General features: G+C 42.1%; 1 protein-coding gene and 3 long non-coding RNA genes across 5 annotated transcripts in view; 2 read left to right on the forward strand and 2 right to left on the reverse strand.

Moving 5' to 3' along the window:
- The window catches only part of sult4a1 (sulfotransferase family 4A, member 1), a 35,686-nt gene extending 22,657 nt beyond the window's left edge, over positions 1-13,029 (forward strand). The window contains exons 7-8 of one of the 2 annotated variants that reach the window (XM_042095615.1): positions 180-220; positions 12,176-12,281. In XM_042095615.1, the coding sequence (XP_041951549.1) occupies positions 180-205 (26 nt within the window). In that variant the 3' untranslated portion in view covers positions 206-220; positions 12,176-12,281. Of the gene's footprint in view, positions 1-179; positions 221-12,175 lie in introns of both variants that reach the window. The other variant, XM_042095608.1, reaches the window with a different exon arrangement.
- LOC121711783 lies at positions 1,221-4,134 on the forward strand. The gene is made up of 4 exons (XR_006032434.1): positions 1,221-2,225; positions 3,254-3,426; positions 3,504-3,565; positions 3,786-4,134. It is a non-coding gene; the product is annotated as an uncharacterized LOC121711783 (long non-coding RNA).
- Positions 1,547-9,839, reverse strand: LOC121711795. Its single transcript, XR_006032446.1, has 3 exons — positions 9,805-9,839; positions 6,395-6,397; positions 1,547-1,612 (listed from the first exon to the last, which is right to left on the reverse strand). It is a non-coding gene; the product is annotated as an uncharacterized LOC121711795 (long non-coding RNA).
- On the reverse strand, positions 7,958-9,453 carry LOC121711789. The gene is made up of 3 exons (XR_006032439.1): positions 9,427-9,453; positions 8,720-8,789; positions 7,958-8,630 (listed from the first exon to the last, which is right to left on the reverse strand). It is a non-coding gene; the product is annotated as an uncharacterized LOC121711789 (long non-coding RNA).
- Positions 13,030-15,015: the final 1,986 nt, after the last annotated feature.

The following is a 15,015-nucleotide window of genomic DNA, read 5'->3' on the forward strand; positions in this document are numbered from 1 at the left end:
TTAAAAAATGTACATTAAATAAACCAAATTGGTGAACGTGGATAGAAGGGAATAGATTACCTTTTATGTTTGCTTGTGAAATTATGTTTTGTTTTTTTAAATGTTTTTCCTTTACCTTGTTTTGTGTTATATTTTTATTTGTTGTTGTTTTGTTTCTATTTTGTTGTGTCTTGTAACAGATGGGGCAGCCTCCCTAAGGCCATAGGGCTTTAGAAAGCAGGTGAGTGTGTGTGTGAGTGTGTGTGTGTGTGTGTGTGTGTGCATATGTATTGTATGTGTGTGTGTGTGTGTGTGTGTGTGTGTATTAGTCTCAGCTTGTGTCTCTGTTTGTGTTAGAGAAATGGACGAACATAAGGTCAGTGAATCATTTTTTTTGTTGGACAGTGAAATAACACAAATAGCTTCAGAGGTTTCCCTTAAAGGACAATTCCGGCGCAAAATGAACCAAGGGGTTAATAACACATGTGTACCGAGTTCGACTGTTCGCTGGGATTTATTTTCATGCTAGTCGAATGTGACCAGTTTTATTGCAAACCGCTAATTAGCGTTTAACGCTCTACATGTAAACCGAAGCATTGAGAACTTTGTAAGTGTACAGGCAGTTTATTAAAAAGAAACACATTACCGTTCACGTCTGGTTCACATACAGACAGGCGATGTGAACTAAAATCAAACGTAATTTGCTCAATATAGGCCTATCAGAAATAATAGCTCCGATGTAACATATAACTTGTCTAGTACTTATACTTAGTGTAGGCTACTTACTTAGTGGATGTCCATCTGGTAGGGGTGGGCATATCGATCCAAATATCGATAGTATCGATACCAACATTGGTATTGGTATCGGATCGATACCAGTGTGATGGGATCGATACTTTAATTCCAGTTCACTTCCAATATCTCTCAATTTGTTCAAAATGCATTGTTCCTGTTTCACCAAGGGCTAGCATACAGTCAAGCAAACCATTCCTTTCACATCTTGCATGCCCGCTTTGCAATGTTTCGTTGCTGAAATGTTTGTAAATTATTAACAATGGGAATCATAAAATCATTAGCATATTGATGTTTTATTCATGTCATAAATCATAACACACTGTTCGGCCCCTACATAAAAGTATATAAACTGCTTTTAGTTACAAATATCAGTATTGGTATCGGTATCGACAATACTGGCCCTATATTTAATTGGTATCGGATCGAAACCAAATTTTACAGTATCGCACACCACTACCATCTGGTCCCTCTGGTATGGATCACCGCCTCTTTTCGGGACATGGAAAATAGTTTCAACTACAGCCCTGTTTATCAATGAGGGGAAATCTTCAGACTCTACAAAACACTGCGTCTCTTGGGTGTCGCGACGCAATAGGTCCCACTCCATGCAACACAGGCACTCCTCTTCGGTGGCCATAGCTTCACAATGTCCGCGATATCTTCAAATTCCTTCAAATAACCTGCCATCTCTTATGTCTCCTGTTGCGTTCAGTGCTTCTCTTAAGTGCTTTCTTTCAGCAACAACGTTTCACGCGAGATTCACTTCACAGAGTCCCAGAGTTCTGTTTTCCCAAGGCGCCTGCCTGTATGTCAACCAGACGTGAACGGTAATGTGTTTCTTTTTAAAGTGCCCATATTATGCAAAAATCACTTTTTCTGGGATTTGGGGTGTTATTGTGTGTCTCTGGTGCTTCCACACGCATACAAACTTGGAAGAAAAACCATCCATGCTGTTTTGAGTGAGATACGGGTTTCAGAATTGATACCGCCTTCAGCCTCTGGGTGAGCTGTTCAAAATCGCCAAGGGTTCACACGTCACAAGCCGAAATATTTGAATATTCCCACCCCCTCAGAGCATACGTACAGTGTCTCCACCCACCAGGCACAGCAGTAACTTCTCGGACAGCAGCCATTTTGTTACCGATTTGGAAGCACTGGTTCAGATTAGAAGACACCATGTCAAAGTACCACGCAAAATGCTCTGTTATTGGCTGTACAAAAGAGCACAAAACACTTCGTGTCCCAGCCGAAGAGGACAGAAGAGCGGCATGGATTGAATTGATTTTTGATGGCAATATCCATGCTACAGTTGGCAAGAAACTGGCAACAATCATTTCGAGACTGACTGTTTCTCAAACTACGGTCAGTACAAGGCAGGATTAGCCGGGGAACTCATCTTAAACGACGGCGCAGTTCCAACTTTGCGTGAAATACCTGCAGACGAGGAACATGTAAGTAGTTCTATACAATTTCATTTGTAAATTAGGGTAGCTTCTAAACTCGTGTGTGTTGTAGCAGTGTTTTGCCATTGACACCGAGGCGGCTAACCGCTAGCGCTAGCTTCTAACATTAGTTAGTTTACAAGTCTGCTTGGTTCCTCCTGCAAAGCCATTGTCCAGCGAAACTTTCGAAAGTTGTGCATTTGTAAAAGATTTCTATGCTGTAATTGGTTGCGCAACAAAAAGTCAGTTTAAAACAAGTGTGTGTGTGGGCGAGATTACAACTTTGGTCGTCAAGGTACAGTAGATTTTTGCCCACCACGTCAGAAGATACAGTAGCTAGGCCTAGCTCGCCCCTAATCCAAACATATGTTTCTGATCTTTTTAGCAGCTAATTCATGTATAAGGGAGATGTCAAATTGTGCACGTATTTACCTGTGTTTATTTTGCAATTCTACACAAACTAACCAAGCAGTGTTTTGCTAAACTAACCAAGTAGGTAGTGTTTTGCCACCGTACAAGGTAACGCTAACCGCTAGCTTAGCAATCAGCATTGTCTCGACATTCAAACCCTGTGACAAAATCGGTCATGCAGTACACATCCCCGGCGGTTTCGGGGAATTTGCTAAAATAATGTGTTTGGAAATGTTTTCTGAACTGGAATATGTTAGTGTTGTCCAGAGTGTATGGTTGAAATTGCTATATCACTGGACAATTTGCACTCAAAGCCAACCATTATTTGTAATTAGTTTCTTCTCTTGTGTTGTATTTATTTGTGATCCTTTTTTTACTTGATGTAGCTGTTGGCATACATGTAAGATGAAGTTGATGTAATTTCTCTTTTTGTATAGGCCAGTACATCATTAACATTACATACAGAGCATAAGACCAGCTACAAAATATATTGGTTGCCAGACTGAGCCCCCTGAAAGAAAGTGTTGGCACACAACTGTCTTCTAGGACTCTGCAATTATGGTCATTACCAAAAATATGATATGTAATATATATATATATATATATATATATATATTGTCTTGCAGGAACTCCTGCATTCTACAATCTAGAAAAAGGAGCTGACCAAGAAGACTGTCCTGAAGGATATTGCTAAACTCAGTCCCCACTACCAGACGTCCTCTTTGGAGGCATTCCATAGTGTCATTCTGCGGTTCGCACCCAAAAACGTGGTCTACCCATATCTGGGAATGCTGTGCAGGTAAATTAAATTCTTGGAGAATATTTGCCCATTCCTTGAAATTGTTTTCATGTCTGATTTTCTTTTTACTGTCCAAGACTGTAAAGAGGGGATCCTGTAAAGAGGGGAGCCAGACCAGTGAAGACAGACGCTACATTCCGTAAGGTTTTTTTTTTTTTTTTTTACACAAAAACAAACATTTACATTATACATGACAAAGTACTGCAACAGTGCTTTCAACACAATAAATAAAACCAAACAAACTTACTTAAATACCTGAGAAACTGCAAAATTTCCCGTGCAAATTGAACAGTTGTTGAATAATGTAGTAAATTATACTAGTGATTCACTTTTTGTGTGTGTGTATGTGTATTGCACAGGGTATGTTGATGATTTGATGGACATGATCATGGAGAAAGTCTTTGTTGACCCATCATCGTATGGAGACGAGATTCTGAAGATAAACATCCCGCCGGACCTGTCTTCACAATATGAGCATCCAGACAAGGAGGAGGTCATCGCCAGCTACAGTGGGTCCCAGTTAAAAATTGACACTTCATTCACGATCAAGGTGATTCACCCAGCTGGGTGAAATGTAAGTACAACTGCAGCCGCTTGGGGGCAGCATAGTCTGCTGTGGCGTTTCACGGTCGATCCGGACGGCGCATTCGACAGCAAGGGCTGTGATTGGCCGAGTTTTCAGCGTTTCTCTGTGTTTTTAGCAGCCCCTGCAACATGCTAGTCCACTGTAGCCTAAGCTTTGTACATAATGTTTAACATAGTTTTGGATTCAGTGGCAAGATTTCTTGATTGTACAGTGCCTGTCTCTCAGTAATGTTTTAAAATGAGAGCTTCGTCAGCTGGCAGTAGGCTACTTTGTCGGTAGTCATGAGAAGTTCGCTTGCTAACAGAACATAAATATGCTGCCCAGAAACCTTGTGAATAGTTCTGATTTTTTTTTTACTACACTAACGAGGTTGAAATATAGCCTTTGCCTACAGCATCTCCTTAACAGTAATGTTAACAAAATGACAGCATTCATATGACAAAGGAAAACGAATTCGGTCACTCAAGACTGTGCCACAGCAACCAGTGTAGGCTACATTCCTACCCGAAGCAGATAGCGTTGTCTGACGGTCGAGTGGGTTAATGCACGTATATCCAGAACAGGTCTGCAACTTTCAGGCAGTTCTGAGTTCGAATCTAGGCAGGAGCAGAGCCATATTAAGGCCTAGGCCTATTGTTATCATTTTGCAAGGTGTTGCTCCTGGCAATACTTGTTTATAAGACGTTTGGTGATTAATTGATAGCTGTTTTTGGGACACGTTAAACGTTCTTTATAATGAGCGCATACGGGGAGTAAAACGACTGTTACGCGCTGTTACAACTGTAGGCTACAATGATTGCAATACAAAATATGCGCGTGTTAGTTTAGTTAGTTTTGTGATTTTTTGCACTTTTGCCTCATGTGTTTTCAGGTTTGAGGGCTTTTTTGGCAAGATTGACCTTGGTAGACTTTGCATATGTTATTTCTCCGTATGGAAAATAAAGTCAATTTTCGACACACGTCTGTTATTAGTTCAATAACAAGTGTTGCTTGTTAAAACATGTGACTAGTGAAACTCAAATGATTTTAGAAATATTTAGCCAAAGCCAAAAAGTGTTAGAGAGAAGGAGAGACGCCGGTGCAGCTCAGATGTCTTCTTAATTTTCTTTATTCTTTAGTAAAAGGTGCAGAACATTATTAAACTTTAAAGACAGAATACGCACGCAGGCACAACTAGGCTACTTGTTGTTTTCTTTTACTCGGCTATCTATATATGGTTATCAGCACACAATGTTGGGCTAATTCACTAGTTATGGATATCACAAGTTTAAACAACGAAAACAGAAAGGATGGAGACAGCAAAGCTAGAGGAGTTATTCCAGATGGGCAAGAACAAGGTAGGCAATTGGTGTGCTTGTCAGAACGTTAGATTACAGCTGTTTAAAGCCAGACGTCACGGTACGCTAGAACAAAACTAAAGGTAACTTTAGCTATAGGGCTGTATCAATTTGTCCAAATGAATAGGTCATCGTAGACGTTGTTGTTGTATTATTGCATGTGGATATTGTTATGCTATGTAGGCTACTTTTTTTGCAATGCACGGACCTAAAACCGGGAAACGGACAAATATTGTACACGCGTGAATTTGTTTTTGCGGGGGTGGGTGGGTGTACGTACCATAGCTCTCTCTCTCTCTCACACACACACACACACACACACACACACAGTACCTTTCTTAGCCACAGTTAATTTTAGTGGTGATATGTGTTATGGACATTGTTATGCACATTATTGACTGCAGTTTATTCTCATCAATGTCAGTCCATGAATGCATATTGATCAGTTGTTAACTAATATTGTAGGCCTAGAAGTTGCATTTGAAAATGTTACTGTTGTAGGCTGTTTGTTTTTTATTTCAGCCACACTGTTTTAAAGTGGTTAGGACCATTACACACCAATTTTGAATAAGCCATACTGCAATACCGATTTCATGGTTGCACCATGCACATGTTCGCCGATTATGTGGCCCTCAGTAACCTATGAATTCAATGATGTGGCGCTCTATGAAAATGAGTTTGACACCCCTGCTCTAAAATATCTGTCCTGGCCTGGTTGCACCGGATTGTGGCCAAACGACAGAAGCGTGGAGAACCCTCCTTTGTCTACCAAAAAGTGTTACTTTGTGCCCCGCGCTCCCCCACTGCTTGTGAAAGAAGGGGGTGGGGGAGGGGGGCTTAACGTGAAAAAGCTTAATGTCCCAAAACGGCAAAGTCATAATGGTAGGCTACAGGAAGTGGGGGGAGGGTATGGGATGACCAGAGCCGTCTTCGCTGTGCTATTCAGAAAGCATCTTATTGTCTTTCCAGGCGCACACAGCTCGTTATAGCCTATCGAGTGCCTTAGCAGATAGGCTCTGCTCTTGGGCCTCACAGCGAACTCAACCCTCTTGTTGCTTGCAGTTTGTTAAATAAAGCGATGCAGATTACATTATTTATTTCTGATTAATTGTGTCTTTTTTGCAACATCTGCTTGTTAGGCTGGGCTACTGTCAATGTCCTGTACAGGTATATGTTCAACAATTTCTGGTGTAGGCCTACAGGCTATAATCAATTAGGGACTGTTCGTTATTTATTTAAGGGGCTACCGGAGGAGTTTTGGGAGCGTTAGTCAAAAAAGACGTGACCCTCCCTCGCCAGCAAGACATTTTTCTATGACACTCCAAAGTGATTGAGAAAAAACGCATGACCCTCCCCAGTCCCAACAATTTAGGCTATTGATGCCTTCTGTCTACTGGGTCAATTTGGGAGCTTGCATGCTACTTGAAAAGGCTGTCGTTTGCACAATTTCACAAATAATCACTGGGACCGAAACAAACATGTCAACTTTTCCCGGGTTTATCGCGTATTTTAACTTTTTCCTCGCTGTCTTAGGAGGAGCTGCAGGGCCGTCGCAAGGGGGTGCGAGGCCCTGTACGAACTTGACAGATGCATGAACTTACGTGCATGAAATCATGCGATAGCTTACTTTACACGTAGCCAAGGCTACCGTCGGTGCATTTTAATAGTAGCCTAGTCTAATAAGCTACACCAGCTTGTCTTTAAGAGGGGAAATTGTATAGCCTATAACATTAGCTGAGTATTTGGCCATATGGTGTTTATCATAGGCTACATCATGAAACCAAATAGTGTAACAAAGGCGAACACTTTAACAGGGGAAATTAATTGGGCATGAATCATTGTGCTGAACGGTATTTGTCAATGCAGAAACACACGACATTCAAACTGTTGATAAGATGTGCACTATGGAAATTGGTCTGTAGGCTAACAATGTACTTGTACAGGTAAATGTTCAACAATTGCTGTACAGGCTATAATCAATTAGCTAAATCATTTGTCAAGCTATTTAAATTCGTGCTACATTCAAACGCAAAAGGTGCTTTGATATATTTTTTTCGTTTGAACGTCGGCAAGCAGGCATGCTGCGGTTGCAATGAATGAGGATAATTGGTTTTATCTGCGGATTTATTTTTTGCATTATTTTGAATATGACTCGCTCCAGTCTCAACAGCACTTTCCACACGCATCTAAGTTCTAACACATATCCCCTCTCGGTTTCTCTATCTCCATCCCTGCACACGGTGCTTTCTTAAAGGAGCTGCACCATCTTACAACAATTGCATCTACATTTTCATATTAGAATGTTTTGTCAAGTGTAAGCTTAAACTACCGTGATCAATTTAGGTTCCCGTGCCCCCGCTGAAAGTCTCATGCGCTTATCGTTACACTATCAAATCTATAAGTAACCGTGACAAATAGGGTATAAGATATATAAACTCACGCTATTGTATTATCATATATGTTTGGTAATGGCTCAGCTTTCTCTGATTGTTCTACTGACTTGGAAAATGCATCATGGAAGCAGTAAGTCAAGTCGTATCAAAAATAGTAGTGGCAGAACTCCAAAGTGACACCTTGTGGTTGTTTGTATCAACTGCAGTTTGTGCCATTTCTGCTGAGAAAATGGGGTGCGTGATTCCTGAAGGAACCCGTCCAAACTTAACGGGGACCCACTGTATGTCTCAAGATTCAATCAAGGGGCGGGAGTTTGAAGCCTACATATCTTCCATGGGTGTCAGGAAACTCCCGTCACGACACATGAGGGGATCACTACCCGTATCTTTCTACCAAGGAAGCCCCAGCACCAGCTCACAAAACTTCTGTAGGCTTAATACCTGTAACAACTGAGAAAAATGAACATTGCTAGTCAACAGGTTTTATAATATATGTCTAATTTGGAATCAGTGAATCATTCAATACTGTATTTTTATGTACAATGACAGTGGTAAATAAATGTTTATTGCATGTGTAAAATGCTTCATGTGAATTTGTGTAATATACAGTTTGCTAAGGAAATACTTGGCTATAAGTTCAAGAAAAAAATCTGAAAGAGGCTTTGGCAGACTATATTTGCTTTATTATGTTGTATGAACAGTGAATGTAAGTAGGTTATTACAGATAACTCACTGCTCTATTCCCCATAACTTTAAAGGACCATAGTCAGCCCTGTAAATGTTGCATGCATTCTGCAGTGAGAACACATTTAGACCGTCCAGGTTTAGAACCTGTTTGCCTATCATACATGGAGGCCTTTCATCCAGCTGCTGCAGCCGTCTTGTAACCTATTATGCATAACATAAGGTAAGTATCTGCAGTGGCATCTTGTCTGCAATCATATATTGCTGACATAAGTAAGGAAAGATCATGTTACCTGTGGTACCTCCTGGCAGCATAAGTTCTCAGGCTCTGACGGCATTGTTGCACAATTTCCACATGTGCACCTAAACAAACAAATACAAAAGGAGTCATGCATGAATAAAGCTAAAGAAATAATAAACCTGGTATTTTTTACCCAAAAATAGCACCCACGATTACATTTGAACGAGCGTGCACCAGCTAGCTAGTACTTTTTCTCAGCCTGACGTAAGTAGGTGAATGGTAAGTAGTGCTAGGCTAGACTTTCTCAAGTTTACAATGCGAACACACCAGTATACACCAATATATCAAGCGCATACATGCAAGTCTCATTACTATGACAGAAAAATACTACTGTACTTTAGGAACACTCAGTCTGTAGAGCAATGGTGTCGGAGCCCTCCCTAATTTTACTGTGAAAAACTAACGTTAACGTTATTATAAGTTAGAGCAGGTTACAGGATCGGCCAACCAAGCGATGCTTGAAGCAGCGGGGTGTTTACACGACATAACTTCACGTTTAGTGAACAAGAAGCACAATATAGTTTACTACTGTGTGAATATAGATTCATTAAGTTTAATAATGAATTTGTATTCACACAGTAGTAAACTGCCTGACCTGGCACTAACGTTAGCTATCGATAGCTAGACTAGCCTAACGTTAGCTTTCACGGGCTAAACACTGACTATCTAAGTTTCAAAAAAATAGAAAGTTTCACTAACCATTCAGAAGCGTCTTGCTGAATTCTCGGGTAGTGCAGGAGACTCTCCTCCTTCAGGATCAGATTCTGGTTCGAACATGTATGGTTGAACTACTGCCGCCATGTCCATGTGAAAGTTAACGTAGTAGTAGTGGTAAGAGTCAGTGGGGCGTGGGCAAAGATTCTAGAAGCTTTGGGCGTGGCCAAATTAGCTGCAGATCATGAATATGTAATGAGCAGCAGAAAACAGCACACTCTGGAAGGGGCTGAAACAGAGGGGAATAGAGGTAGGTAACAATCGTTTCCTACACGCTATTTCCACCAAACAACTTAAGAAACATGTTTTCTGGAACTCAAAGACCTATTTGAACTTGTTGAAAAATAGTCAAAATATGGGCACTTTAATAAACTGCCTGTACACTTACAAAGTTCTCAATGCTTTAGTTTACATGTAGAGACCCTCATAATGCTACCGTGTAAGTGTGGTGCTATTTTGAGCCTTGTTAGTGGTATAGAAATAGCGATTACTTTTTACTGTACGTCTACCCCGAAGGCTAGCGTTAAACGCTAATTAGTGGTTTGCAATAAAACTGGTCACATTCGACTAGCATGAAAACAAATCCCAGCTAACGGTCGAACTCGGTACACATGTGTTATTAACCCCTAGGTTCATTTTGCGCCGGAATTGTCCTTTAACCCTCTAGGCGCCACAGGCGACTATAGTCGACAAGATGCGGTACTGAATAAAACGGCCGATTTAGTCAAATAGGGTGTCATATTTCGTTCGACTTCCACTCCACTAGATGGCAGACATGTCATACGTCATCCCCGAGTCGAAAAAAGGACACGCTTTAAACAAAACTTTCTAGCTACAGCGCATTCAATCAGTGTATGAAATACCGGAGCTAGTGTGCGTGTGAGCCACTTTGTCAGAGCGATATTGTCAACGTCAGCGAGTATTTGCATTAGATTATCGTCTAATGGCATCAAAAAAGTTTACCTGAAATGAAGTGTTGGGTCTTCTATTCGCGGACCCTGATTCTGAAGGGGAATATCTGCCTTCAGAAAATGACGGTGATTTGTTTAGTGAGGCTTCAGATGCGTCCCTGCCTTGCAATGATGCAGCTGGACAAAGTGAGAGTTTACTCCATAGTTTAGCTTACACCAAGCACAAACGTTGAATCGTTTGCCCAATGTCACTGGTGGGAATAATGTTTCACGGGTTCGGAGTGTTCATCGGGAAGTTAGCAGGGTGTTAGTGGTGTGGCGAACGAGGCTGGAGGTAGCCTAATATCCATAGCGCTAGCTTCTGTCTTCTGAACGTGTGCCTCTCCACAATCGCGGCGACAGTAACGTGGTGGAGCCTTTGTCTAATGCCACTGGGTATGTTAGACGAGGTCGAAGTGCTCATAGGAGAGTTAGGGGGAAACGTAGTGGTAGTGTGGGTAGTCGCAATGAGAATGACCGTAGGCCTAGTCCGAGCTGCGCAAATTCTCTCCACTCGGCGCGCGCGAGGCAGATCTGGCCATGCTGCTCGCATGGTGGAGGTGGTGACACGCTCTCTCCCTCTCCCTCTCCCACACACACACACACACATTAGGTCATGCATAGTCTATCACAAGATGATGGGAATGCCGGCCCTGTATGGATAGGGATAGGGAGTCATTATCTCTACAGCAAAAGGCCTGCTACATAAAAAAAAAAAAGTCAGCCATTTAGTAATGATTTACACTGTTGATTTGCTATCTACTTCCCTGATCATTTAGGACATACAGTACACTATGTGTTCCTTTTTGTGTGTTCATGTCCTTGTGATGTGTGTGTCTTTGTCAGCTAAGAAAAAAAACAAAAAAACATCAACAAAAAGAAAAAAAATACTAACATTGTCTCTTGTCTTGTCTCGTCATCTCACTCCTGATCTGTGCCTTGCCGTGGCAAATGAGCTTTTGAACTAAACAGGTCTTGTCTACTTGTGTTTGTGTGTCATCTGAATAATATATATGTGCCCCATACATGGAATCAGAGTGCCTACTGTATGTAGTAAATGGAAAATCTCTACAGCAAAAGGCCAGTCTACCGCTACATGCATTTGGTTTGTTTCTGCCATTTATTAGTAATGATTTACACAGTTTGTTCACTACTTACTATTTACCTGAGCATTCAGTATTGTGCAATATAGCATTCAGAAGGTGAGGGACATTTTGGGGGGAAAGAAGTGGTGCATTTATCATTCAAACATGCAACTTTTCATGAAAATTCTATAATCCAAGATGGCCGCCACCATATGACGTCATAATATGCAAATTAGATATAAACATTTAATCTCTACATACACTTTGGGTCATCCTTAATATTTCTCTAATTTACAGAAAGTCTCTATCTCTTATCACTTTTAAGATATAGCCTTTTGAAATGAAGATGTCAAAATTGATCGTTTCGGAAAAAAACCTCTGGCGCCTAAAGGGTTAACACCATGAAATTCACTACAAGCCAACTAGGACTAAATGCCAACTGACAAATTCTGAAAGACAAATATTCTTACTGACAAAGAGATTCTTACTGACAGATTCTTACTAAAAGAGATTGTTACTGACACACAGAGATTCTCACTGACACAGAGATACTGACAGAGATTGGTACTGACATGCAGGCTGATGTAGTGTTGCCTGATGGCCGTCCACACCCTGCACTCCTGTTGGAGCATTCTATGGAATTCAGCTTGACGCCCAGAGAACCAAATGTTTGTGTTTTGTGCTTGTTTGTGCCTGCAGGCCGCGTGGGTTCGTGGAAGGAAGTCTTCACCGTGTCAATGAACGACAAGTTTGATACTGTGTACCGACAAAAAATGGGCAAGAGTGACCTGGCCTTTGACTTTGGTTTATGAGGGATCTTAGTGTCACCTCAACTCATAATAACACCCACAGCCTCAGTCAAGTCAGCTGACATCACGTCATGTCATGTCACAACACGACACGATATCCAAACTGCCCCACTGATCTCACTTCACGTTATGTTGGGCTACATACAACACCACATCCATCCATCAGCAAGCCAATCAAAGAGACCTTGGCAGCTCATGCCTTACTAGTGGCCAACCACCTTAGCCATCCAGGTGAGCATCTGGGAGCTGAAGAACCACCCAGTTGGCAATGAGGGATCGATCACCAATGTCTCTATTTAGCTGCAGGCTACTAGGGTTTACTAACCCTTACCTACCCTAATCTAACCTAACCATAACCATGCAAGCTCTTAGGGTTTACTATCCCTAATCTAACCATAACCTTGTGGGCACCTAGGGTTTACTAACCCTTACCTACCCTAACCCTAATCTAACCTAACCATACCCTGCTGGAAAAAAAAACAGCTAGAAACCATCTTATGCTGGTAGCTGGTTTTAGCTAGTCTTTGCTGGTTTTCTTCCAGCTCTTGCTGGTCTTTGTTGGTGTAGCTGGTTAGGCCACCAGCTGGATATGCTGGTATGACCATCTGTGGAAGCTGGTCAAGCTGGTGTGACCAGCCTGTCATGTGGGATACAGCTAGTGCAAGATGGTCATGCTGGTGACCAGCTTGTCAAGCTTGACATTGTTGGTGTAAGATGGTCATGCTGGTTTGATAGAATGACCCACATAAGCTGGCATGGCCAGTTAAACCAGCAGTGTAGACCAGCAACACCAGCTAAAATGACCAGCTTGACGTGTTAGAACAAGCAAAACCAGCTGAATTACCATCGTAAGATGAGTAAACCAGCTGAAGGTACGTTTTCGCAAGAGTTTTGCTGGTCTAGCAGGTCAACCATCATAGGGTGGTCAAACAAGCTGGTCAACCAGCAAACCACCTTAAGCTGATCAGGCTGTTTTTTTCAGCAGGGTAATCATTTTAGGGTTTACTAACTCTAATCTAACTGTAACCATGCAGGTTCCTAGGGTTTACTAACCCTAATCTAACCATAGCCATGCTCTAGAGTTTACTAACTCTAATCTAACCGTAACTGCCCAGGCTCTTTTCACAACCCTGCCTGTGTCAAACTGCCTCACCATCTCCACCCCCTGCTGTCCCTGTTACAGCAATCCCTAACCTTCCCTGACCCTAACCCGACCCTAACCTTCACTTACCCCTGACCCTAACCACTTACCCCTGACCCTAACCTCCACTGACACCTGACCCTAACCTTCACTGACACCTGACCCTAACCACTTACCCTTGACCCTAACCACTTACCCCTGACCCTAACCTTCACTGACACCTGACTCTAACCTTCACTTACCCCTGACCCTAACGTTCACTTTACCCTTGGACCTAACCTTCACTGACACCTGACCCTAACGTTCACTTTACCCCTGGACTTTGACCTTAACCTTTAACCCCAGAGCCCAGCCTCTTTAATCCAAGACTCCTTCACTTTAACCTCTGAGCATGACCTTCACTTTAACCTCTGAGCATAACCTTCACTTTAACCTGACTCAGACTGCCACTCCCTATTTTTTCCCGCTGAAATGTTCTTCTATTTCTGGAACCCATTAGGATCAGGATTAGGGTGCAATTTAAGGTGTCACCCATACGGTCCTCTGGCCAAGACAGGGAGAGATCTGCATAGAGCCTAACCCTAGAACCCTAGTTCTTCACATAGAGCCAAACCTTAGGTTGTTCACATATAGCCTAACCCTAGAAGCCTAGGTTCATCAGACTTCACCTGGCTAGATAGACGTTATCACACAGATTATTGTTTCAATTTGCGCTGAACATCATTAGTCAAAACGCACTGGAATGGTATAGCTCTTTCTAGCCCAAATCAAACCCACACTCAAACTATAGCAGAGAAATGGACCTTATCCCTCCCCTCATACTCAAATATACCCCTAATGTTGAAGCCTAACTGACCCCTGACCTTGACCCCTGACCCCAGCTGTTCAAACAAACCCTGATCTCAGGCTAATACCAAAACACAGAGAGTACTAGCATCCCACATGTGTGCAGTGTTTGTATGTGCATGAGGTATAATCTGCCATCTGATGGATAGTCTTAAAATAAGACACCTGAGTATGATATAGGTTTTGTATCCACCTACAGTATGTGCAATTACACATGCTTTCCTGTAGAGGTCAGATCTGAGGGGGTGACCACAGGTAACTGTCCCACTAGCCATCGTTGTGATGTGGAGTTGTTCCCCTTCCATACAGCAAAGCATTTAGGAGTGGATGGTTGTCATGGTACCAGCTAATGTGCAGTACTGTCTTTGTGTCTTTGCATCTTTTGTTTGTGTTTCTGAAGACTGTGTGTGTGTGTGTATGTGCATTTACCCACCAGCGGCCATAGAACTATCACCATTAATAATACACTCTGGAGTTAATCAGTAGACCTGAGTTAATCAATACACTCCTGAATGTTGGAATTGAGTGTCATCAGCACATCCGCTCACACACAAACTCAATCTTCTTTCTCTCTCTGTTCCACACACACACACACACACAGTGCGCACAATGAGCTGTGAATGCAGCCAAGTCTATGCTCTCTCTCTCTCTCTGTTCCACACACACACAGTGCGCACAATGAGCTGTGAATGCAGCCAAGTCTATGCTCTCTCTCTCTCTCTGTTCCACACACACACACACAC

This window comes from Alosa sapidissima, chromosome 1 (genome assembly GCF_018492685.1).
Source record: "Alosa sapidissima isolate fAloSap1 chromosome 1, fAloSap1.pri, whole genome shotgun sequence".
Classification (NCBI taxonomy): domain Eukaryota; kingdom Metazoa; phylum Chordata; class Actinopteri; order Clupeiformes; family Clupeidae; genus Alosa; species Alosa sapidissima.